Source organism: Manduca sexta, chromosome 8, assembly GCF_014839805.1.
Source record: "Manduca sexta isolate Smith_Timp_Sample1 chromosome 8, JHU_Msex_v1.0, whole genome shotgun sequence".
NCBI lineage: Eukaryota > Metazoa > Arthropoda > Insecta > Lepidoptera > Sphingidae > Manduca > Manduca sexta.
In genome coordinates this window covers 677,031-704,844 of record NC_051122.1, presented here as the reverse complement: position 1 = coordinate 704,844, position 27,814 = coordinate 677,031, and the positions used below count along the sequence as shown (strand labels likewise).

General features: G+C 32.1%; 4 protein-coding genes across 4 annotated transcripts in view; 1 reads left to right on the top strand and 3 right to left on the bottom strand.

Annotated features, from left to right (window-relative positions):
- LOC115450888 (bumetanide-sensitive sodium-(potassium)-chloride cotransporter) overlaps positions 1-8,378 on the bottom strand; it is a 34,241-nt gene extending 25,863 nt beyond the window's left edge. Inside the window, exon 1 of the mRNA XM_037436554.1 lies at positions 7,982-8,378. The gene's annotated coding sequence lies outside the window, so the exon portion shown is untranslated. The remainder of the gene's footprint in view (positions 1-7,981) is intronic.
- A 4,625-nt stretch (positions 8,379-13,003) lies between these two features.
- On the bottom strand, positions 13,004-15,679 carry LOC115450894 (40S ribosomal protein S15). Its single transcript, XM_030179046.2, has 4 exons — positions 15,552-15,679; positions 15,312-15,397; positions 14,878-15,100; positions 13,004-13,201 (listed from the first exon to the last, which is right to left on the bottom strand). Exons 1-4 carry the CDS (start codon positions 15,558-15,560, stop codon positions 13,076-13,078), a joined length of 444 nt encoding a protein of 147 aa, XP_030034906.1. The 5' UTR covers positions 15,561-15,679; the 3' UTR covers positions 13,004-13,075.
- A 1,363-nt stretch (positions 15,680-17,042) lies between these two features.
- Positions 17,043-18,658, bottom strand: LOC115450886 (tRNA-uridine aminocarboxypropyltransferase 2). Its single transcript, XM_030179035.2, has 3 exons — positions 18,457-18,658; positions 18,054-18,145; positions 17,043-17,791 (listed from the first exon to the last, which is right to left on the bottom strand). The coding sequence occupies exons 2-3, from the start codon at positions 18,134-18,136 to the stop codon at positions 17,128-17,130; spliced, it is 747 nt and encodes a 248-aa protein (XP_030034895.2). The 5' UTR covers positions 18,137-18,145; positions 18,457-18,658; the 3' UTR covers positions 17,043-17,127.
- A 1,151-nt stretch (positions 18,659-19,809) lies between these two features.
- LOC115450889 (histone-lysine N-methyltransferase ash1) overlaps positions 19,810-27,814 on the top strand; it is a 45,951-nt gene continuing 37,946 nt past the window's right edge. Inside the window, 4 exon segments of the mRNA XM_037436513.1 lie at positions 19,810-20,058; positions 20,455-20,543; positions 20,867-20,934; positions 22,448-23,002. Of these exon segments, the coding sequence (XP_037292410.1) occupies positions 20,869-20,934; positions 22,448-23,002 (621 nt within the window). The 5' untranslated portion in view covers positions 19,810-20,058; positions 20,455-20,543; positions 20,867-20,868.

The window sequence follows — 27,814 nt, the reverse complement described above, 5'->3', positions numbered from 1 at the left end:
GTACCTCTGATCAAGCTATGTTATATTAACGATAGGAAAATTTTAAATAAAAAAAAACTTATTAAGTAAATAGTGCCTGGTAGTTTCACTGAATGAAATACAGAAATTTTACGAATAAATAAATATAACATTAAATTAATCTTTCTCTAAACACGTATAAATATGTTTTGCAGTTAAGTATCTCTAAAAAACATTTTCATCATACTATTATATTTCATGTTTTAATTAACAGAATATAACTGCATGATCAAAACATTAAACTACAGAGTGCCACAAATAATAACGAAAAAAAATTATACAAATATTTCCGTAATACAAGCTACCTTCTAATGGGTATGTATTAAACCTAATATTATCTATAGGTACAGTTTTGGCTTATATTATGTATATAATATATTTAGAATAGATATACACCTACATACAAAAATGTATACACAACTCATGACAACAAATTGCGATTTATTCTGTAGGGTGGACTGGGCGTGGTATGTGCCCCGTGGTTTAATAAGTGAGTGGAAGGCTTTCCTAAGGCTTGGTACGTATCTATTCACATACAACATTAAGTAAATGAAAAATATTGTGGGCAGCTAATTGGTTCGCACCTGGATTTGAAACAAAAAATGATTACCGCTTTCGTGTTTATTACATACAATTTTCTTTTACATTGGGGTAATCAAACTTGATTATAAACAAGAATTACATTCAAAACTTTTACATAGCTATATCTATTCAAAAATATACAAATATTACTTAGAAATGTTTCTATCAACACTGATAAAATGACAATTACTTATGTGTAATTGAAAAGAGCTCGTAATATGTATCGTTTATTTGTGTGACCGATTATATAAACAGTCTAGACTGCCATTCGAACGAGCTAAGTTTGACTCAAAATAGCAATATTTCTCATGTCAAATTAAGACTGTTTTATTTTCTATACATAAAATAAGTTCTTAGAACCTAGTTGAGAAATATACAAAAAAAGTGGGTTACATAAAATTTATTAACTTGAGAGCTTATAAGCAAAGACCATTGACCTGGTTACTTTGTCTGTCAATACTTCTACATGATCATGTATATTGTATGAAAATATTTGATGTGCTCATTGGCATTGCAGTAAAAAGTTTATTATGTTGTAATTAAGGTCCGTAATATCGCTAATTTCAATTTATATCGTTAATAACATACATTTATAATTGTTAGCATCTATATTTTATGGCATAGTTTTACGCATGTAGAGCACAACGTAATACCACTGACAATAATTTATACGAGCAAAATTAATAGAACATTTACAACTATCTCTTTTAGAAAAGACCAGCAATGGTTCATAAAAACGATCGTATTTCATTCTTTTGATCAGGGCATTGCTTTGTCACGTGTCAGAGTCAACCTTGATACTTCTTCGCTCCAATGGTTAGCCCTCCTACGAGTATTTACGGAAGTGATGCAAAGAAAAAATCTCTTCTCTCTGTCCTCCACCAACATTCCAAATAAGTTGTATATCGGAGTATAATTCTATCGTAAGACTACACATTTTTTGCGATGTAATAATACGACTGGGAATTCTCGAAACGCACAAACTATTAAGTACTTTTCTGTACCTACCTTTTCCTATAGTAGATCTTACACATTTGAAGAAATAAGTGTAGAAGTAACACGACAATTTCCTTAAAGTTATTGATGCTTTAGGCAGAGTTTAAAATTGTTCTGGTTGTATAGGTTTATTAATAAAGCTACTGCCACATTGAGTTGTTGGAAGCAATCCTCGCAACTAAGGCAATTTCCTCACAGATAGGTGACATCGCGAAAAGTAGCTCACACTTGTGCATACTGAAGTCATCCTACAATAAAAAACTGCTAAACTTCATTGACCAACCACTAACATAGGCTACTTATTCGCTATGACAATGTAATGACGATTCTACAGCTAAATTGCCCTTCCGTACTCTGGAGCCGTCTCTCACCTTTGAAGAAGATGATTGATAGTCGTCCACGGTTTATCGAAAATAACCATATTTTGCTTATAAGGAAAAGAGTACTTCACGAACCCTGAATGTCACCGGGGAATTTTATTGGTCTTTCGCTTACGCAGAGTTCCAACACGTTAAAACCTTAACTGACTAATTCCAATATCTGACCAGCGGGGCATCCCCGCATTCCACGTAACGACCGATTTATCGATTAGTGCTAATTATCTTTTAAGTTATGAAATAATATCTATGGATGAGCTGTAATAGTATAGTACACTACCTCTGTAGATAGTACAAATTGAACGTCATATAAATGATGTGGATTAAGTTACTACCATGCTTATACAAATTACTTATGATCGCGTTTTAGTCAGTTTTCTTAAGAACATGTATGGCTGCAATACTATGGTCACCTAAGGTAGTGCATTCCACTGTGTAGAAGGCGCTCATAGGAATTATATTAAAGTAGATCTTGTCCGCGGCTTCGCTAACAAGATAAAGGATTTCTTTGATAAAAGTCCCGCTATGTATTTTCCGGGATAAAATTTAACGTACGTTCTTACTATTCCGTATCAAATTTCATTAAAATTTGTTCAGTAGTTTAGATGTAAAAGCACAACAGACAGAAAGTTACATTCTTATTTATGGCAAGGACTACCTTTTGCTTATATCTTCGCCCGCGTGAAAAAGTTTTTCCGGGATAAGAAGTAGCCCATGTGGATCGCAGGTAGTCACACTATCTCTATACCCATGTCAAAGATATGCTTTCGCATTTATAATATACTAGCGACCCGCCCCGGCTTCGCACGGGTGCAATGCTGACTATTTAATGGATGTCATTATTATACATATAAACCTTCCTCTTGAATCACTCTATCTATTAAAAAAAACCGCATCAAAATCCGTTGCGTAGTTTTAAAGATTTAAGCATACATAGGGACAGAGAAAGCGACTTTGTTTTATACTATGTAGGAAGCATGAAAGTATGGATTTATACCGTCATGACGTTGCTACGCTAGAGTAGTTCCAGTAATATGTGGCACTTTGTCTTAGTGAATCCCGGGTTCTTAGATGTCATACGGAATTAACACAGTTGACTGCGTAAGTAAAATCCCAGCAATCAATCAGTAATTTCCTAAACCCTGTTGAATCAGCACGTCAAGGCCGGCAAACCCCAATGATTTTTACTGAGGGTTTGGTTAAATCGTTTTATCATTATTATATTACAAAACAATTTATTACGCAAAATTCATTAACTGCTGCTAAGTTATTTGATTTATCTTATATCACAATGTCGCAATAAAAAAAATCAAGAGAACATCAAATAGCTGTGGATATTATATTATGAAGTAAAATTACATGACATACTTAATAATAAATATTTATTTCAGAGGCCTGATGCAGAAGGCAGTATGACTGGACACAGCATGCATTGTGTGGGGATTCCTCTCTTTGAATCCCTAACCGCCGGTGACTTGGATCGTAAGCTACGCCATCAGAGGTTAATTCATTTCTTAATTTGTAAGGTCAGGTGGGGCAAGTGCGCCGACGGGGTAAGTGCACCTACCCTAAAAAAATCGAGAACTATTGATGTTATACAATTACCGCAATCTTACATCTATGCTACTAACTGAAATACAGTTCCACTAAAAAACATAAATTTAAGTGTCATTTAGACCTGTAAACCGATGTGACCCCGTGAAAGATAACATCAAATATTTCAAGATATTTAAAATATTTCTGTAAACCAGTAAGGTGAATACATAGTTTAAACCTTTTATTTTAACTTCCAGCCTGAATTTTATTTATATATACTAAAATAAATGATTTTTTAGCAATGCGAAAAAATGTACCTAAAAATTGTCGAGTAGGGCAAGTGCGCCACAGTTAATAGTCGTATGGCGCACTTTCCCTGATCCATATATAACCAACCTTTTTTGAGAATAAGTTTTACTAATATGAATTATTATTATTACAATGTCATACTTAACAGCAGAATTTTTGTACTCAAGGTATTTTGTTTTGAGCCGACTTAAATAAAAGGGCGTATTAGTTAATTCGTTTTTACAAAAGAAAAACTAAAATACCTTGGTCTAGAGCAACTTTACGTGAATAGGTTGCAACTGTTCGATCAGGCACGTTATCTGGATATAATGCAGCTAAAACATATCAAATGTCATAAGGCCAAATTCTAAGTAATTGAGTTATAACGCATTCAAAATAGTTAATTCCTACATAATTGTATGTTTTTTTTAGTTTTTAGAAATAAAGTGGATTTTATATTAGGGCTAACATTTTTTATTCCAACATATCCGAACACAAAACTCTAACATAGCAAAAAAATACATATCAATAAAAATTCTAAAATGTTTTCAAGCCCTGATTTACATATATATGGCGCACTTACCCCGAAATTGATTTGACAGCCATAGTATATTATAATATTGATTGATTAAAAATTATCCAAGAGCAATGCGTGTAAAACTTATTTCTCTATGGACTAAAGTGAGTGTTTTCTTTATAATGTTTCATATTGGCGTTTTTTTTACACAGGCGCACTTTCCCATTTCCGGAGGCAAGTGCGCCTACTACCATTTTTTTTTACTTTGAGCAAAATATTATTAATTTATGATCCGATTTCCTTGAATGGCTATAGGTTGTTATCACAAAATACCAAATATTCTTAAATTAATAAAATTACATTCTTAAGTCAGCACAAAAAGAAATTATTTTGCATTGAATCCAGCTATGAAAATTTTATGGCGCACTTCCCCCGACTGACCTTATCTGCTTTGTTATTTTTATAAAAGGTATGTATAAAAATGTAAACAAAGAGCCTTAAAAATAATATAAGTACCTTAATATTTATAAAGTAATAATATATAGATAATTTGGCTTGGAGATTCCATATAGGTAAGTAATCTAATTTCCTTCTAAGATTTTTCCTAATTAATCTAAATATGAAGACTAAGGAAAATAAGCATTAATTTAAACTATTTGACTTATTTCCGGATGAATATTATTTTTGTTAGGAATCGTATATTGTTAATTCCTTGGGTGTTCACACATAACAGCATTTCCAACCTATGATAAGATCGTCTGCTTTGCACAATGCTATAAGTAGGTTTTTATTGTCATTATGTATCAATATTTGTTGATTAAGACATATTTCTTTACATTTAGAAATGTAGATAATATCTCCAATAGAGTTGTAGATATTCCACAAGAAGAGTTATGTATATAATATATGTTAACTTTTGCTCGTGACTTCATCTTATTTTATTCCGTAGTTTTTGAGATTATCGCGTTCAGACAAACAGACAGTCGTGGTAGAGAACCTTGTTTTTTAATACGTAAAGATAACGCCTAGCAAAGATAAAGTCTTTGTAGACTTTTATTTCTCTAATTTTAGATTTGGTATGAATTCAATTCATATGCGTATGTAATCCCGTTATTAGTTTCAGAAACGAGCCTTCCACAACTGCGAAGGACGTAATTTAAAATTAGAGAACACATCTCCAAGTTTACGAATCAGAAATAGCCTCAAAGACCGTGACCGATAGGTCGTTACAGCAATGTAAACTATGAACACATTACACTACGCACAATCATATTACTTCTCTTAAATAGATAGATATTAAGAACTAAGATAAACGTTCCCTAATATTACAAGCAAATATGATGCCTAAATATATACATATCTTTGATATAAGTACAGAATATTATTGCAAAAAGGCACAAGAACTGAGATCATTCTCGTGCATAACTGATTCAGACAACGAATAGATTAATATTATCCAGGTTTATATCAGATTGTCATTTCCTTTAATACGATGAACCTAAATAAAATTCAATTTACTAGTAATATATTGATAAGTCATCTTATTTTCTCCCTCTAGGCAATATTTAATGCCAAGGATTGAAGGTCATTGAAATATAAAAATTAATAAATTAATAATCCTTATGTTCCGCGAATAATTGCTCACAAGTCACAACTAGGTAAACATGATATTACTTATATTGTATGAATGTGAAACTACTCGAGTGTAACATTTGTTTCGTAATATATGTACCTATTATTATCTATTACAAGTCTCAGCTTAGTAGTAAAAAATATTCGATGGACCGAAATTATTTATTTTGACTGTTATTATTGTGACAAAAATAATACGATATTATATTTTTATATATTAGTGTACGCCCTTAATAAAATCCAAATGACTCGATGTTTAAATGTTCTTAAGGAAAAATATCATAATGTTTGCCATTCGGAGCACGGAAAACATACCGTAGCACGAAATACAAAATTATACTTCTTTTCATTTTATTGTATTACTAAAACATTTTTTTTATTGTATTTCAGATTTACTCTCACAATTTAAATTTGATATCTCGCATTTGTTTAAAAGTTCTATATTCCAGAAATTCAGGGCAAATAAAGTATAATTTAAACAAATTTATAATATCAAATAGCCCATTTTTATAATTATCTGCCTCTATTGCATGCAATGTGATTGACAGATCTGAAAAGATTTATTGGTAGGGTATTCTTTGTTTACATGTTTGTTTTTGTTTTCCTAAACATTGTATCTATGATTACAGTAGATACACATAATAGTGCTTCGCAGTACCCACCTTCTACTACGTAGTACTCTCTCTGCTGAGGTAATAAATACAACTTGTGCAAATTAGCAGTCCTGAAAAAGTTTTCTATAGAATAATACTCTGTAATTTCTCACTTATTTTCTAGCTTTGACCGCCGTGTTAATTGAAGCAACGTCTCTATATTTATTGTTTTGTACCTATTTTTAAATAGCTCAATAAATTGTTCAGTTTTTAAATAAATTAATTTGATTCTTTAATGTGCTGTATGTCGGGACTAAGTTAAGGTAAGCTGTAAAAATTTAGCCTGATTTAATTTACCTACGCAACAATGAAGAAATGTCCATAGACGCAATATTCGTTCCTTTCTACAGTCTGCAAGCTTAGCGAAGATATAGTTAAATTTGTATTTGTCGACATATATCCATGAATTAATGCATCAATTATAATAAGTATTTGCTTATTAACATTTATCATACCAAATAATTGATTGAAACGTATTGAAAAATTCGTAGGCTTTATTTTTTGGATTTCAAAATTTCTATTAGTAATTACGATAATTATTTTATGCGAAATACAAAATCTAATATAATTTAGGTACATATTATTTAAAATAAACACTGCTTTGTAAACAATACCTATCTGTATTAAAATAACTATTAATTATTGATATCAGGTCCTTTTATAAATCTAATAAGTAGATTAAGTATCTACATTTCTACAAAGAAAATATTTACGACGTTTACTACATACCTAATATCTAAGTGAAATTAATATTTTGTGACAACATTGTATTTAATTATTGAAATATTTAAGTGTACGGAGAAAAAAATTATGTTCCTAATTAATGTAGTACTTAAATGTGTATAAGTAGACAAAGGGGAATTTAGTTATTTTTAATGTAAGCACAATACCAAGAAGTCAGTCAGTTACCGTTATCTTTAAGAGTGTCAATCATTATCTTGTAACACTTCAACAGAATTCAGTATATTTATTTACATAACCTCTGTTTTATATAAATTCTGCACAGAAATCCCCCAAATAGGTACGTCAAATCGTTCGATTAACGGCATTGTTAATTAAAAGTTGTAGATGCGGCTAGTGCCTAATGCCTGTACACCAGTATTCTAATATTGAAACGCATTAAATGTGTTCATTTGATGTATTAATTGACTGCCGTTTAAACATAATTCATTGCGTAAACATATTTAAAAGGTGTCTACCTGCATTTATTTCACCACCACAGGGTACAGTAAAATATAAGGTTGCATGATCTTATCTACCTGCCTCTCAATTACGTTATTGAATTAACATTTTAGTAAATATCATAATTTGAAGCGTAAAGAAATTTTAATTTATTTAATAAATTGTAACACATCTGATAACACTACTGTTTTTTTACCCACCTTAACGTACTGTTTGCAGCATGCAAACGTTGTCACTTTTAAAGAGATATGATACGATCACAATTTTATTTCACTACAAACACTGATTAAAAAAATATGACACTAAACGCGCATAATTTAACAATAACCATGTGATTTATAATTTTATACGGTATTATAACGATGAAAATAAAATATTCACTGCACGATATAGAATTAAAACCTGCGATGGCGCGTGCGGCCCGCCGCACAGCCACACGTTCAGAGCCGCGAAGCCTGCGCCCCGAGTCTATATAAATGCGAAGCGCCCTTATGTTATAACAGCCACCGATTTTAATTACAATTATTCTTTCTAGTTAGTGCAAGATATCTGCCAGTTTCAGCAACGCCGCACTCGAATCTAACTGAACTTTATTTCGTTGCTTTGCTTATGGATAGTAGGCAGTGTTTATTTTTAGTCATTCTCGTACATTATATTACATTGAAATATACTGAAGTGAATTGGTTATAAAATATGTTTAAACACACGTACGAGTACGTAATATCTCCAACAATTTTACGGCAGTTGGGCACCGGCCTTTAATAACCTGTGTGGGATTGTTATTATGAATGTACAAAACTAAGAATAAACAAAAATATATAATTCAATGTTAGCTTTAATAAGGTAGGTAGGGGATCTACCTAATTTAAAGAACTTTATAGAATTTAAAATACAGAATTTATTCATAATTCACCAGGTATCGTAATAAAACCTTTGAAACCTAGTAGACGTCATTATATTTATCTAATTCAGAATGACTTAGGAATTAAAATATTGTAGAAATTTTCTAGTACATACCCTACAGACACTTAACTGCTTTGTTTAAATTCTCATTATACATTTTTAAAGGAAATGTAAATGTAAAAAAAATAAGGATATTACGAAACACCTAGGCCCTTGTACTGTTTCATCTTGAATAAAATTTGCCATAAACCATAACCATATTTTTTTCTTTTGTATAAGAATTTACTTTTTTAGTCACATTTATAAGCGGATAATAGATAAATTATTGTTCATTACCTAAAGTTCTCCATATTATTTTTATGTGATATAGACAATATGTTTAATGTGTAAGTACCTATAATTAATAATTTACCCATAAGGAAAATTCTATATGTTAGGTATATGATAAACAATGTTATAGGTACTTACTTCAAAGTCTTCATATATGTCAGCATGCGAATTAATTAAACAAATTAAGATGGAGGAGATGATTCTGAATTAACGCAAAATGTTTTCTCTGCGTGGTTAAACGATGAAGTCAACGTTCTAATGTAACCGCCATTAACTGGAAAATAATAAGTACGCGTTACTATAGGTCACATGATATTAACGGGATACCTTTAGTCTTTTGTATTTGCAATAAATATCACAAAAATAGTATAGATCAAGAAGTACAAGGATACATCATGTCTGTTATACACATGCCCAGTTTTATAATTTAAAATAATGTATGCTTACTGTCATTCCTACTGTGTGTCATGAGTCAATACTTGTTTCCGATCTAATAGACAGTGAACTTATCGATATATTGCGAACGAATTCTAATCCTTGGAGTGTAATATATTTAAAGCACGAAACAAGCAGAATCCGATCTCGGTCGAACCCAGGATTTTGCTGGCATCCAGCACAGGTTTTAAGATGAGGTGGATCGACCGGTCTCACGGACCGCTATGTCCTAGGGGAGATGCCAAGGTCTAAGATGGGCGCCAAAAGTTCTGATTTATATGTCACTATCGACCTAATACTTTTCCAAGTAAAATATACTTAGTTGAGACTTGGGACCTAAAAATCGCTGGGAAAAGGTGCACAAAAAAGTGCTCCACAGTGACGCTAGAATACCTAACGCCGATCGTGACGGTTAAAATTTTATTCACGTTGTAAAGTTATCAAGACGGTGACCTATCCTTAAAGGATTATGTGTTAAGTAGGTACGTACTGTCAGTTGGAGGTATATGCATGTATAAAAAGCTTCCCGTTTTCAAATTTTAGTATAGCTTTTGTAATACTTAATAGTTAAATAAAACCACGAGTACACCTTTGCTGAAATTCAAATGTCCGTAATACCAATAAGACTAATTCGTAAGTCCATTTAGGGTAATAGGCAGCGAGACAAAAAAGGGCCGTTCGACAAATAAACGATGGAGCGAAGTCTTGGCGTCGTCGATTCTGGGTGATATTGGCTCCGACCGGATTTCTCCGGTCCTCGCTGGTTGCGAATGATGACGGACCGGCGTTGAAGAGCCATGGTTGGTAGTGCACTCCTATTAACCCCCGCAATATTCTTGCCTGTGGTCTCGACCATAGATAAATATTTTTAATTGGTTCGTACTGGGTGATCTATGAGTGTTGTATTAATTTTTTTATAACAACATATATGTACTTATAGGTACAACCTGTGTACCGAAGTAACTCTGTGTAATCTAATCGTATTGAATATACATACGGTACATAACATTTTCAAAAATCGTTCTTTAGGGATACACATTACTCTGTAAGTATAAAATAATAAAATCAACGAGCCGGTTAATCACTTAATGGCAAGGAATCATAATGTCTCGTGAGCATCTACATTCCTAAAATTCGAAAATCCTGAGTAAACTACATTGCAGGAACTTTATGAATTAGGAGATGATTAACTTTGTGCCAAATTCTTATTTAGAAAATGTATAGTTAGGTATTTGAAATATGCAGTTATTCATAAGTTATCATTCACTGTGATTCGCAAATCGTGTTGTCAATATTGTGCGCCTTACGGTATGCCAAGAGCAAATGTTATCCATCTAACACACAGCATTTTAAATATAACCCCATGACTCCACAGGAAACTGAAAACTGTCACTAGCGTTCTTGTAATGCCCTCATAATGACCCATTCTGAATGAACTGCCAGAGATAATCAATATACATCGTATGTACACAAGAATAGCTACAACATAGATTTCTCTGAAACTCAATCCAGAATGTCCATCAATTAATTTATTGTATGACCAAGTTAACAAAATGATTCACAAAATATGAGCCGTAGTTTCGACGTAAATACGGGTATACGTATATAATACTATTCAATGACGTATATCTTTTGATTCATGATTCATGTTATGATACTTTTGCCCTCTAACCCGTAGGTAGGTATTTAAGTACGCCCGCGCTGCCTATATATAATATATACCACAATAACATTTATCATTGGATGAAAACAAGTATTGTGTCAAGTGTAGATATTAGGTGCAGCTCCAGTTGCACTTTCGGGAGCATAAATTATAATGCTATGTCCACTTTCCACACTCCTAGCATGAGACCTCTTTACGTCTTCGAGGGTAGGCAGAGGTGCAAGCCTGACAGCTATCCAGACGCTCCGTCCCTTATGGTGGCCACCTTTATATTTAGTTTACATTTTTTTTTAGAAAAGCTATCGTATGTCGATTATGGCTAACTGGCGATTGAGTTTAAGTTAATGCATCAAGCTTAAGCCATTCTAAAGTCCAGGGCAACCTATCGCCATGAGAGACCCTAAAGCGTTGGCTGCAATACCTAGTACCTACCAGAGGCGTAACACTTCTATTTCACTTCACTTCTCCAACTATGTTAAAGATCTTGTAATAGGGAGCAAGGAGCAAGGAGCGAGGGCAAACCTATTGCCATTTACTAAATATACTTAATTTTTCGATCCTCACGAGTAGATATTGAGCAAAAACCCAATACCAATTTGCTCCAACCGGTGATCAAACCGATTTTTAGCGCAGTATTCGTACTGCGTACGCAATGAAACGCTATGCAATATTCGAATCAATTGATTATCAATTTCTGTATTTCAGGACATCCCTCAAGTTAAATGCCTTGGGATTGTCTCCACGGACCTTAGAATAAATTAGGGACAGGGTATTATAACGAAGTAGCCACTTTTCTATATATCCTCCCCTCGGTTTAGTTCGAGTGCATATTATGTATGAGTTGTGAAGAGGTTCTAGATAAAATTCTTAGGCAAAACTATGTATTAAACTTTAGAAGGTGATTTGTCACTGATACACAACATTTTTGTGTAGGTAGTTACTGTATTTCATAAACTTGAATAGCCAGGATTTTTTTCAATACCAAAACTAACAAATAAGCCAAATAATTTGCAATCTAATTATGTAGGTATAGTGCGCCGCGATCACTTTAAAGTACCTACGATAATCGCAGACAAAATAGAATACTACTTATGGACATGACTCCTTCACCAGTCATAGATACATAAAAGTCAATTTGCGCTCGGGTCGGTAATTTGGGTTTATCTGCTTTGTATCAGCACGGAGTATGGGATTTGTATCTAAAATGGCTATAGGCTTGCCCCCTATGACATTAAAGGACGGAATATACACGACCCTAAGCGGGTGCACAAGTTGTGCCTCTGCCTACTGTTTCCGGGATAAAAGCCGTGAGTGCTTGCATTGTTTACTTTAGATTCACACATACTTATAAATGCCAAAGTAACTGTCTTAATTATGTTTTAATGGCAAAAGCACTGAAATAATTTTGATAAAATTTGGTATGGAGTAACTTTGAATCATTAGCAAAAACATAAGTTACTTTTTCATTACATCACGCAGTGGAACTTTTATATCGGCAATGGTTATTCCCCAGGTGTAACTGAGCGCAACATAAATTATATCGACACAGTCAAATAATTTTATTTCAAAGAAAACTTTTTGTTACGAACTACGTTTTTGCTCGCAGCTTGCATTTTTTGTACCATTTGCATCATTGCAATTTTAATCTCATAATTAACTCAAAGAGCAAACTGAAATTTTTTTTATGCTAAAAGGGGCATATCGACATTTTTCATATACATAAAAAAACACTTCGAATTGCATATTCTATGTGACACAAATTGCTAAATGATTTTGATATTGTTTCCCTGAACTGCACTTGCTTAACAAAACTTCAATCTCAAAATTGTTATCCTGCAGATAAAAAGAAATTGGGACAAGTCCATTTTAAAGAAATAAATAAAAGAATATATTTATATTGCCCATGATACTTTATTGTACCGCTGTGCACATTTTTAAGCTTAGCCTAAGAAGTTGTTCCCGTCTACTTGAGAGGAATGAACCTAGAGCTGTGCGTGGCACCAATACCGGGCCTACCGTGCTTGACAGGCTTGTATGTGACTGAGAACTCGCCGAGGTAGTGGCCAATCATCTCAGGCTTGATTTCAACCTGAAACAAAATAGGCCATCTTGTATTATTCTGATCAAAATACCTTGCACACTATTTGAATAAGGAATTGTATCCCAACAGGCATACACCTTGTTAGGCAAATGTAGATTTAGTATATACTAAATCTACATTTTTAACAATATTTATGAAGTAGAAAAAGTGTTCAAACAATGAGGAAGAAATATTAATTCTTCTTTAAAACTTACAAAATTGAAATATTCAAAAAAATACTGGATTTTCATTTAAATGATAACAAATTGCTGCAAATTTGATACAAGTTCACATTCTCACCCTATAAGTGTAAAGTTCTAGTTAATACTGTTTGTGTATTAAGGCAATTATAAATGTGCTACTTTTTGTAAAATCTGAAGAATTTTGAATGGCAAATAGCTATGGTTTTCTGTAATTATTATATCAATATTTATGTGAATGTTAGACACAGAAATAAATTAGTATTCAGATTTCATTGGGTTATTTATTTTTTCCCAAAATTTCGAAGACTTGCATCCTTTATGGTTACAAGGCCAACTGAGGTGCTGGTCATCCAAAAATATATAAGAAAACTGAGATAAGATCTGAAAACCAGTTTTTTTTTTCATCAATTTGTGTCTTCAATTTTTGATAACTGTTGAAAATATCCCTTAACACCATTTGTCTTCCAAAAGTAATATAGTAAAATAAAACAAATAACACATTTTGTAAATGCAGGTAAATAAATAAATAATCATTTTACTAACAAAATAATTTCTATCCAATAAGTCTACTATGTAATTTTTTATTTTCTAAACCAGTAAGTATATAATATTCTCAAGAGTAATTGGAAACAATTGAAGTAATCGATACTATCATGAAAAGCAGAAGAGGTAATTTGTTTTTTATACTAATCGCAAGAACTACTATACCAATTATGAAATGTGTACTCTAATAGCTAGCTATATTACTCCTGAGTGCTATTTACTTTTTAACCCACGAAAATATGACAGGATTTTTCAGCATAGAGTTCCGAGCAAAAGCTAGTGTATAGTAAAATTAGGTAAATTAGATATTAAGAATTATAATAAATTTACAATAAATCCAAGAGAAAAACTTATCCCAAGTCCTGACTGCAAAAGACTATTTAATATTTTTATGGTTACAATAACCCTTTAAATACAGACTAACCACAGATACACACAAGTACATATTTTTTGTCACTTTTATTTACTAAACTAAACATCGTTATGCCATGTAATCTAACAAACCATATAAATTAAATCATTGATTTACTGCAAGGACTCATTAATTGACAAATACAAAAGTATGAATTAAGCCACTTTTAGTTTTAGTTCTTCACCATCTTAGATATAATTATGTCAAGAACAAGGAAAACACAATTATATTCTGGAATATTTTTATACTTAAATTCAGGGTGTTATAAACTGTACTTGATGATTTATTGCCATTAGTGTGTTCCTTCAGTAAACTGACAATATTTATTTTTGGTAAGACAACAAGCAAAGAAACATATTATGCCTAGAATTTTAGATTTATCAGGCCTATATTGTACTAAATAGCCATAGATCAGTGAGATTTTGAACAAAGATTATTTATTATACATAGTAATAACTTTTGATCATCCCATCATTTTGGAAAGTTAAATAAATAATTGTACTTAGTTTTCGAAAAATAAACCTTACCTGGTTGAATGTCTTTCCGTTGTAGATGCCAACAATAGAGCCGACCATCTCAGGGACGATGATCATGTTCCTCAAGTGAGTTTTGACGATTTCTGGCTTCTCATTCGGAGGCGCTTCCTTCTTGGCGCGGCGCAGCTTCTTGACTAACGCCATCGGCTTGCGCTTGAGCCCTCTGGCGAATCGCCGGCGGGCACGAGCGTGCATCAACTCCATGAGTTGCTCACTGTAAATTTATAGGTTATAATATAACGTCATTCTAACAGTTATAAATTGTGATAAAACAATAGCATTTTAACGAATACTAAAGTGTGAGAAGACGCTAGGGTGCAAATAAATACTTTAAAACGACCAAATTGTGTTAAATAGAGATATAAACCGATTTGTGTCAAGTATCAAATTAGTAGTTTTTGAAGCTGCAATTCAATAGAACTTACTTTGGCATATCAAGGAGCTGATCAAGATCAACTCCACGGAAGGTAAACTTCCTGAAGGTACGTTTCTTCTTGAGAGTTTCCTCGACCTGCAAAACGTAAACATTGTCGGTCACTTTTTGAAAATACGGTTTCCACTTGAAATTATTGATACCACTAACACTGTACACAATAGTTCATCGTCGTTTTAACCATGATCACTGCAATAAACTTAGATAAAATATTTTAAAATAATTTACAAACCTCAGCCATGTTTCTAGTTTTTGACAGACGTCAGAAAGAAAGAAACGGATGTATTGAGCGACCTATGTGATATACAACAGCAGTCGTGAACAGCAGCGCCATCTGTTATCTGTTACAAAGATTAGAAATACGTGAGTAAATAAAATATATCGGTACAAAATATATATATATATATATATATATATATATATATATATATATATATATATATATATATATATATATATATATATATATATATATATATATATATATATAAATATATGCTTTATATATGTATTTTTTATATAACAGCAAACCCCACCATCTGATTATATTTTAATCTTTACACAATCATTTAGAACAAAGTTTTTGTGACATGTTATTAACATAACACTTTGAGGTTCCATACTTTATTTTTCAAATGGATGGACATGTGTAAGAAACTATTCTAGTAGGTATTATAATTACTTTATTATATAAACTTCTAATAGTAATATAGTTCACTCCCTATAAAAACTTTCTCCGTGAAGGTAGATCCAGTGACTTACTTTTTTCGATCTATTACACAATGGACCAATCAGAACAAAGTTTTTTTGACATGTTATTATACATAACACTTTGAGGTTTATTCTCGGAATCGGATTGAAGATTGAGATTGGGATTGTTTAAACGGCTGTTAGACAATATATAAAATAATATCTTTGGCTCGCAGCTCCGGGTCCGCCTGGATAAAACAATTTTAATGGAATGAATAAAAAGTAGGCTATGTCAAACATGTATGTATGTAAACAATCTAAGTATATATTATCTTGATTAAGAATAATTATGAATATATTTTAAAGATGTACTTAAACCTTCGAAACCTGTATAGTGGTTCAGCCGTGAAAGCATAATAAACGGACAGAATTCCTTTCTAAGTATGAATTTGTTCGTGCAGCTGAATTTAATTCGTCGAGTATAGCAAGTTGCTACATTAACTGAATTTCTGAGATAGACCTCTGAAGCTAGCATCCGTTCTACAAAATCTGAATTAAATATTCAGTTTCTAAATTTAGACTGTCAGGGCGTAGTTTGGGTATAACTACTACGATCTTAAAAGCTACAGGCGGCATATCATTGGCTCCCTAACGAAAATAGATCCAACAGAATGGAATATATTTGACATGCTTACAAATGAGTAATTTTGATTGGTTTATTCTTCCCGTTAACGCGTCATTAGCGTTTGAAATATTCCATGGAGATAGTTACCTGGAATTGTCTGAAATATTATTTTAGATCAGAGTTCTTAGATTTATTCAAAAAATATGAATAGTTTATTATTTTATTATGTTCAAGGGGTCCTGATTCAGGTCACCTGAATTATGAGTCAGCCTGATTCGGGCTTATTATACCCGCAAAACCTAATTTTTACACAATATCAGTATAATTTATACACATACAGTATAGATACAGGAACTAAATCATAAATTTTATACTAGTTGGTGTCTTGATACAACAAAAAAAAAGTAGTTGTTAAAATATCCAGTTTTAATAATAACTGTATTAATGTTGTTTATAACAATTTTATTTTACCAACAGTTATATAAAATTATGATCACTCAAGAGTACACTCGTTTGTTGACTTCAATAATTTTGATAGTCTTTTTCCAATCAGTTTTGGATATGTCTTTGTTTTAATTAAAAATTCCTTTGATTGGTGTGTAACAGCACCATTGTCCAACTGATATTTGCAGAGCATGTGCAAAGGGTTTATGAGGTCGTAATATTTCGAGTCTTTTTCAAGTTGAGATAAAGCTTCCGCAGCTGTTTCGAGGGTGCTTAGACATCCTTCTGTAGGCTGGGTCCTTATAAGATAACTACTTGTACTATTAGTCAGTAATTTGACTTGTTTAATCTTATGAAGTATTGGACTGGATGCATATATTGCTTTCGCTTGCGGCCATGTGCCATCAATTAAAACTATATTATAACTATCAGAATCATCTCCTAATTGTGTTATATCAACTGCTGCTTTGCTTGGGTACAGCAATACAGTGTTTGGTTGTGTTAGAATATCTTCCAGATTTTCGTGTTTTGGTTGTGGGAATTTTTTCCCTTTGTAAATAAGGCATTTGTTTTGAGCTAGGCCTAGTTGCAGCATAGGTGCAGTGCGTAGGCATCTCTTCTCTTCAGCTGGGTGCTGCAGAAGTATTATTGTACTTCTTGGCGTTAGTCTATTGGAGGGTAAGGCTGAACACCAACATACAACTGATGGTCTCCTGAAAGCAAATATAGAGTACAGAATAAATTTATATTATAATGATACAATTTTTCTTTGTTTCTCCTTCTTTTCTACAACACAATAATTAAAGAATATAATTGATGGTTTTATAAAATAAACAATCTTAAAATTAAGAATAAAAATTAGACAGAAAAAAGGGACCACCACAATTTTATTTAGGAAAAAGCATGGTTTTATATTTAAAATGTTTACATGGATGATTCATGTGCAAAGTTAGTAATAAACAAAACAATATTTACTTGCAATTTTCACACAAGTCCCGCATTATTGGAGGGTCTGCAGGAATGTTGGAAAGATCCTCCCATACTTCTGTTTCATTCATATCGCTTATCTAAAAAGCAAGATATGGCTGGTCAGCAGGTATTATTAACATACTTTTTAAATAGTTGCACAACATAGTATTTCATCATTGAACAAATTATTTATAGAATTGCTTCTCAAGGAACTCATCATTTTAAATTGGTTATTTTAGGGTATTATTTACTTATATAGTATGGCAAGCATTAGAATAATTATTAAAATGTATTATTTGACCACCAGCCTATAGTATTTATTTCAAGAATATTTTTGCAGATTTATCAATTTTTTTTTTAAGTTACTTAACATAATTCAGTTAAATACAACATAGAAAGTATTTTATACCTCTTGGACACATTCATATAGCTATAATTAGGAACTTGTAAACATTTCTTAGGTTATAAGGTTTTCCTCAGTGATATTTTATAACAATAAAAATAAATATAAATTGTAATACTATCACTAACTATGAAACAATTCCTATTTTTTTTTATTTATAGTGAACAGTGATGACCTTTATCGCTTAGCGATTACTCGGCAGGAATTATAATTCGATGTCAAAGTGATAATCATAAACATCGAATCAAACCATAATTCAATCTTCTAATAGAAATTATTTTTTATTTATAGTTTGCCGTGAATATCTTTAGACTATATAGAAAGTTTATGGGTAAAAGTAAAGACGACGAAGAATTAAATACATTTGAGTATTCTTTATAATAATAATCCAATCACTAAATTAGATACTGTAAAATTCTTTTTGATTAGGCTAAATATAGTATCAGCTGCTGTGATAGCGAGTATCTATTGACGGAGACTAAATGAACATAAATAGTGTAAGCCGTAATTTATTACTTTGTCAGTATAATTGGAATTACATATAATCCAATTACTTGCAATTAGATTAAGTGCTTATTACATAATGTAACTAATTAATTAAAACAATTGCGATATATTTTATACCAATAGTTTGTAATAATAATCATAATAATTAGATTTTGTAATTGTCATTGCTTATTTTTAGTCCAATTACTATATCCCCAACACTGAGCATACAAAGCGAACGATATACCGCTTTGAGGTCAATGTAATGATTAAAAATACAGTTGCTTCAAATATTTAAAAAATCCATAATATTAACTTTTGTCTCTATCTTCATTAAAAAAAAACTCGTATACTTTTTCCTGTATATAGATTATGTTATGGAATATTCAACCGAATTAAATAACTTATTGATTCGGTTTATTATACCTACATCCCTACACATGTCAACACTATAAACTTGTTTCTTGTTATTTTTAGGGAATTTCAACATGATTTCTATAGACAATAACTAACGTGTGTTCCACTATTTTTTTATAAATTAGTTAAGTTACCTGAGTGAAACATGGCGCGATTGCAAATATTATTTAACAGTTTATAAAAAATAAGTGCAAATTCAAAATCTTGTCATAATCGACTCGCTTTGGTTAGTAATTTTCTTAGTCGCCCATCACTAAGCAATAGTGTTTTGACGTTAACATGAATAAAATTTCAGATTGATGTACTATTTTTTTAAAAAATATCATAAACTAAGGGTTTTAGATGCAATAATAATGAACTACTGCCGTGGCTTCCTAATTCGTAAATGATATTTCCTATTTAGACACTAAATTTCGAATACAACTGGTAAATATAGGTAGTGCGAGACGCCATTTTGCGCCGCTATTCGTAAAGATATAATAGTAATAAGTCTCACTCTATCGTTCCAAATTATCGTATGAGTAAAAGAATAAGCTGCAAAATTCACTGACTTTCTCTCGCTTGAATAACATAGGTAGGCGAGTTTGTATGTACAATTTTTATACGAATGATTTGTAAACATGGAGGCCAAGTGTTATGTTGGACTGTGAAGTATATTTTGTGTTTTGGCTGCGCCTCACTATATTAATCCAATTTTATGGTGTGGTTAGTGGCATATTTATTCTATGTAGTCGTAAACATTTAATTGTGTATTGTAACCTCATAGCACTGTTCGAATTTCTTCACAACTATGTAAACGTATGCACTTATTTGGCGCCAATGTCCTAAAAGACCGTTATGAATGTTTATTATGAGATGTGTATCGTGAAAGGAGCTAGTTTTTTGTAATGCTGAAGTGATTTTCTAACAGTGTATCGAAGTTATCGAACGCGTGATGTCTCGACATGGGCGAGTTTCATCGCCAATAAACTGGTCTTGCAAGTGTCGTCAGATCTGTCATTCCAACAAATTATGTTTAATAGAAATAGAATTTATCCAAAAATAACGCATAAATAACTCATTTACGGCATTAACGCGGGGTGTTTCACGATTATATTTCAGATCATTACCATGTTTTGATGAATCTGGTGGTTGAAATGACGGCGTTCATGCTTTTGTATTTGGAAACATCTTGACCAACCTTGAAGTAAGTAAGTACTATACGCATTTAGACCGCTATTACTCCGTTATTAGAACTATATCGCGTGAATTGTCTAAAATATGTGTGAAATATCCAGTAATGTAATTATAATACTGTCATATGAAATTATATTAACAAGTATGTATATAATATGGTGAGTATTGTTCAATAAATTAGAATACTATGGCAGTGTTTTGCATAATATTTCACTGGGTTCAGCCAAGTTCAAGGCAATATCAAGATCAACATTATTGGGACATTGCATAACTAAGATTAGATTTTAGCTACACACTTTAAGTTGCCCAAAGCCTATAACATGTCACTATGTTTCAGAGATGAGCACTGATTTGCCAAAAGCCCACGACTCAAGTGGACAGACAGACTCAAACAGCAATTCAGAGGTAAGTTATGTTTATATCAATTACAGTTTATTATAATTTTAATTTGATACATAAAGAACAGTTCAGGAGAATGCATGTAAATATGTAGAGATTTCATTAAAATTTATTCTTCAAACTGCAGTTTGTTTAATAATTGTGAAGTTAACTCGGCTTGTAGACTTTTTTAATATAAGCTTCAAGATTTAAAACAGCTTTCTGAAATCTTATTTGTGTAGTAGAATTATTTATTGTAATATAGCCAAAATAGAAACCAATATTTTTGTAAATGTTTGTATAACATTCCATAATGGTAATGAAGTGTATCTGTTTTACATTATTGTATGACCATAAAATCTACTAAAAATAACTAATTACTCATTTGAGTAAGTTGATTATTACCACATACTGGATTTCCTGATTAGATATTAAATACCTAGATACACATTTTTTGGATTAATTTGATTACATCAAACACTCATTCCTGCTTATTTTAAAGTATAGAAATGCTGTTAGCCTAAGGAAATACCAGATAGAATGGCCATATTACAAATACTTACTAGATATGAGGGCTTGTATAATGTAACATAAAGTAAAAAGTGATCTGATGGTGATGTACTCAAAAATTTATAAGTTATGAACAAAAATTAATAATGTGAACCCCATTGAATGACTACAATAAAATTGAAACAATTTTGTGTTGTTTATGGAAATTGAAAGTAGGTTAATATACAATAAATAGCTATTATCATTATAACAATGCCAATTTTTAAATTATTATTTATTTTAATAGTATCATTTAATTACAGTGTATGCGGTGTAAAGCGTTTAGATAATTAAACACATGAAAAAGAAAACAGATTTATTACTAATTAGTTGTGTTTGTGGCTCCATTCATCATTTATATTTATGTCCATATTCAGTGCCCTGGGTGAAACATAGCTTATTACACCCAGGCATGGTTCAATTTCCTATTCTCTGATGGAAACTGATTTCCAAACTCGTGATAGTGCAAAAATTTGTTTGAATATAAATATTGTTAAACATTTTATAGAAGCAAGTGAATTATTTTGTTTCATTAGCGAAAGTCTTCAAAATTGGTTAGGAAGTTTTTTAGTTCATACAAATTCATCCTGCCACAGCTTATGATTTTCAATCTGGATAAATGCGAATCCGTATAACTGAGGTCTGGATAATTGAGGCTCAACTGTATTTGTAATTAATGTAGTACTTTGTTACAATAGATTGGGAACTACTTATGCTAAAGTTAATTTGTATTTCTATACACATAGAACTTATAAACAAAGTACCTACCATGTCTGTCTGTCTGAACAAAATAAACTTAAAAACTACTGAACGGATATTGATAAAATTTGGCATGGAGATAATTTTAGTCCTTCGGAAAAAGATAGGCTACTTAACTTGAGGAAAATCTATATCTGTAGTTATATCTCGGAAAAACTATTTCACATTTGTCCATTGTGCAGTTAAATATTGTCGTTTAGTAAATATTAATGTCCATTCATTACTATTACAGAACAGTAGCTCCAGTGATTCATCAGGCAGTGACTGGGAGTGCTCCAGTGCCAAACAGAGCTCGGCACGGAAACCGCACTTCTCGGTCACTTCATGTGACACTGGACTGAAACTCAAAATCGCAGCCATACCGCCCCGCAAAGCATCTGCCAAGAAAACGGTTAAACCAGCTGTCAAGAAAAAATCAGACTTGAAACCATTAAAATCAGCAAAGGAACTGCCAATAAAAAAGGGAAAATCTCAACTATCCGAAACAAGTTCCAGCTCTGACTCCTGTAGTAAATGTTCATCAGACTCTTCAAGTGATGATGACTTACCACTAAAGGCGGTTTCCAAGAACCTTACATCTAAATGTTCGCCACAGAAAGGCCAAACTAAACCAAGGAGTTCAACAAGCAAGAATGAAAGTGAAGACGAGAAGAAAGTTAGTGGGGACAACAAAGACAATTTGAAAAAAGACAAGAGTGTGTCTAAGAACAATAATATTGTGAAAAAGACTAAAAGTGACGATTCCAATGAAGCCGTGAAGCGGGGACGAGGTCGGCCTCGATCTAAGGTAAGTGCTTCATTTAAGGATATTTGTATGATGGACAATGTTTTGATTGTAGATCTGTATACATTACACATACAGACATATTTTTTTTACTAATAAACTGGTGGTAGGTCTCTCATATGTGAGGGTCCTCCTGAGTAGATAACACCGCAATGTCTATTTCTGCCGTTAAGCGGCAGTGTGTAGTCGCTGTTGTGTTCCGGTTTAAAAAACATTGCAACCATGCAATGGTGTTTCTACTGTTTATGGGCGGTTGTATCGATTACCATCAGGTGAAAGGCAAGCTCGTTTCGTCATTGCAAGATTTTATTAGTTTTTTTTTTATTAATTGTATGCAGTAATACAGTAATTATCGTACAATCTTTTAAATAAATTAAAATACTTTAGGCCTTTTAACTACACTGTTGTACTGTATGTTACTAAATAAGGAATCATTTATTCACTCAAAATTTGTTTGCGAGTTTTTCAGTTAACTACATTCAGTTACATTTGTATATCTATCGATTGATTTGTTACAAAGATGGAGGCGATTGTTAAGTTGTATCAAAGATCGTTTAAATGCGGCTACAATATGTGTGTCAAGTGACTCACAGTGCGAAGTGGGTTGATGCAACTACTTTTACGTGAACCTTCTAGATATATCTTAAAAATTGCTGTTTCGTTTCGGCTATAATTTCGTTGAAATTAATTTTGGACCAAGCTAACTTGCTTTGTCATATCCCCGTTTAATTTTATAAAAAAGATACCAGACATAAGTCAATATTTAATTTAGCAATTGACTAAGTTTTTTTTTATGCTGAAAATATTACTTCTTATCGAAATAGTAAATGAAATTTAGAAATGGCTAATGATTTGAGATACATCAGAAATCCTGTATAATATATTAATTTATGAAACTAAGAGACAGTTTACTCCGTTTAGAAATTTTCAACAAACGCCCAGTGGACATAATATTACATTGTGAGCCCAGAAAGAAAAATTACAAGCCACGAGAATTGAGGGATGGAAACTGCTCTACGCAGACATACATATAAAGGATTGATGTCATACAATCATACAAGCAACATGTGCTAAAAATCCCTTTAATATTTGATATCCTTATTACCTCCGAACATGATTATGAGAAAAAAAAAACTCTTTGTAATAGATATCTTTTGAGACCCTGTGTTTTATCTTAGATTTAATAGAATTAAAACAAAATATCGCCACTAATCGTTTAAAGTTGTGCAGATAGATTAAGCCTGTCTTCAATTTCGGTAGTTACGGGATGAAAATTCTTAATCCTGGAGGATCTCTGTATTTGCCGGATTGATAATATTTATATAAGAAGTAAAACAAAGAAATAATAAATTTTTCCCAGCCTATTTATATCCTGTTCCGTATACGAGCTTAATTGTATCGATTGACGAGGGATACTCATCTGTCATCCGTCGATACTCTATCTAGACGCCACACCACTAACCACGAGGTGCAGCGGAGTCAAAAATTATATAGGTTATAAAAACAAACAATATTAACAATTGTAATATATGATACAATAGACATAAAAACTAAGAACATTTTCAACTGAAGGTTTACAAAACTAACTCAGACTTTAATTACCATGTTCAGCAGTCAGTTGAAAATGCTGCCATATGCCAAATCAGATCCACAAATCCCGAGGGGATTCACTGGTAATAATCCCGCAACACGCGGGATCCCGGGGTACCGAGAATTCGGTATTGCGGTATTGCAAGCCTTAGTCATGGATGTATACGCTATTTTTTTTAGCTTTGTAGTTAATAATATTTCGAACCTAAGTAGATCGATTCGTAGAAATTGTTATTATTGGCATTTTTTTTGACCAATTGTTCAAGAATTTTCCTGTTGAAAACCTTGAGCGCGGACTTTGTGGGCAGTCAAATTCCTCATAACATTACGATTGAGTGCTATCTAATACTAACGATTATAAATGCGAAAGTTACCTTCCTGTTACGCTTTCACAGATAAACTATTGAATCGATTTTTGATGAAATTTAGTATGGAGTAAGTAAGGATATGGTCTACGTTTTAATATTTGTCATAGACATCATTAGTCCTCGACTGTACTGGATTTACACTTTCCTTAAGTATATGCCATTTAATTCGCAAGTCATATACTATTTTGTTTAATAGTGTGGTGACCTAAAACAAATGTTCTCAGGTAAGGAAGTAAGTCTTCAGTACGCCTTTAATTTTTTTTTATTATTTTTTTTATTTATTTATTCCCACATACAACTATTTTACTGGTATTACCCAATACAATAGTGTAGTACAATAGTTTATTATTACTTGGTATTACATAAGCGGCAGATGTAATAATTTGTCCGGCTCCTATTTAAAAATACGCCGCCCCTTAAGCCGCGCACTATATGGCCTATTAACAAATCCAACTCAGGTCATCTATAAAGGTAATTCAAAATAAATTGGAAATCATATCTAATTGATATTATAATTTTTATATTTCTTTTTATTTAAAATTGTTATATTTACCTGTTACAAAGTGATACGATAGACCTGCATATTTTGGTTTTGCGTAGTTGCGTGCACTCCGGTGTGTAAATTAATACAGGTAGCAAATTTTACATTTGAGAAGCTAAAAAGTATTAGTCATCAGTTATTACATCATTATCAGATTTTCATAAATTGAAATGTAGATAGATGTCGGTGTTCGATAAGTTCTTCATTGTGAAGTTCCCTGCTAGATGTCGCTGAATTGTTGAAGCATATTGATGTTTGTTCGCTTATAATTTTACTAATATAACGCAGGATTGAGATTCATGGAAGGATCTTGGGGAGACCTTTGCCCAACATTGGGACATTGTGGGCTGATACAATGCAATTCAAATAAAATATGTGATAATTATTTATTTTAGTACACGACAACAGTGAAACGTAAGTTTTCGCAATGTTCCAAATATAAACAAAATATTCTTTGTAGATGAACAATTAAAAGAAATGTAAAGCGCGCTATCTGTTAAATAGTAATAGTGAACCCGATGTCGATAAACTCCATGCTCATTTTGGAACCAAAATACATCCCACACTTATCCAGGTTACCATTGATATTTTTTTCCAGACACAACAGATTGTGTTAAGTAAAATCCAGGAAATAAAACAGTTAGGTGTCTTGTGCCTCGTACCTAATAGCTTAATATTTACAATTTGATTTTTGAATGTGAATTACGACTTATGAAAATGTACACAAAAATACATTACATAAATTCGAAACATCATCAGTTTTACATTTCACAAATTTTCCACTTCGCTTTTCCTGTTCCTATTACTCTATTAGTAATAGAAAGTTGGTTGTTAAATTTCATCCAAGTGAATTCGTATGTTCTATGAGGATACGTGGCACTGGCCACTAATTAATTTTTTTGAAAAAAACAAAGTGGTTTAATTGCCTTTTCAATTGTATTCTTATTTCCTTAAGGTTATAGCTTAAGGTCCATTTTTCATACATTTTGTTTCACCTTTAATCTGGGTAACTAAACAAGTATTGACAAGTTAAGAATTTAAATTCACGTCTAGTTAGTGATTAGTTCTCGCAGTTGAAAGAAAAACGTAACAAGAATTAATATGCATGGATATTTCGGCCTTTAAAATTTAATACGATGAAATTTTAAAGGCCGAAATATCCATGCATATTAATTATTTTACGTTACTGCCTATCACTAACTAGACGTGAATTTAAATTCTTTACTTGTCAATAATTGTTTAGTTACCCAGATTAAAGGTGAAACAAAATGTATGAAAAATGGACCTTAAGCTATAACCTTAATATGTCGCTAGAAGTTAATTGAATATGCCGACCACCGTATCACACGGTTAGATATCGGATCTTATACGATAATCATAATTACTTTTATATGCCAACTGTGACTCGCGCACAGATCCGGGGGCTGGCCCTTTCTCAAAATGTAAGTCTAATTATGCATTCCGTTAATTTTACTAGCTCTATCTATGATTTAGAGTGGATTAGTATGGAGTAGTGTACAGAAAGTGTTTCCACTGACTAGACATGATTTCCCTTCGCCGGTCTATAATCCCAGCTTCTTCGTACCCGGGATATACATAGTATAAACCAGAACACTATAGCAGGGTTTACATCTTATGTACGGTCGATACTCGGGCGGATATAAATGTCCTACTACTAGCATATTTTATTCACCTAATCGCAAAAGCAAGATATCGCTTCAAATGGCGGCTTGCACGTTGCACCCGAGCTGACCTATTTAGGTTGTATAAATATATGTATATTTCATGGCTCAAAAACTTTAGACACATACCCTATTTCCATATATTTAAAGCCCTTCCCCATCTGATCATGAAATGTCTAAAAAGCCAACGAAAATATCAGGCGAAGTTTTGATTAAACTGTAAAAGATGGCGTTACTCACCGCAAAAATAGAGTGGTATATAAAAGTTTAAAATTATTTATCTCAAAAGGTAGAAGCACTTTTGAAGTTTTAGAAGCTATCTGAAACTAAAAACATATTTATAATCTTGACTTGTTTATGCTAATGTACGATGAAATATATTTTGTACGAGCTTTTATTGGATTCTTTTTATGTCAATACACGCACATAGTATATTTTTATTTATAAGTAAAACAATAGATGTATTTAAAACGAATGTATAATCTAATAAACTATGGTATCACAAATCGTATTTCGTTTCATATTAAAAGTCGGCGATCGTCGTTAAGGATAATAATAATATCTTCCATCTCAATCTTAGTAATTCCGCGTGAAAACAAATACAGATCGCATAAAGTCGCTTGTTAATATGATC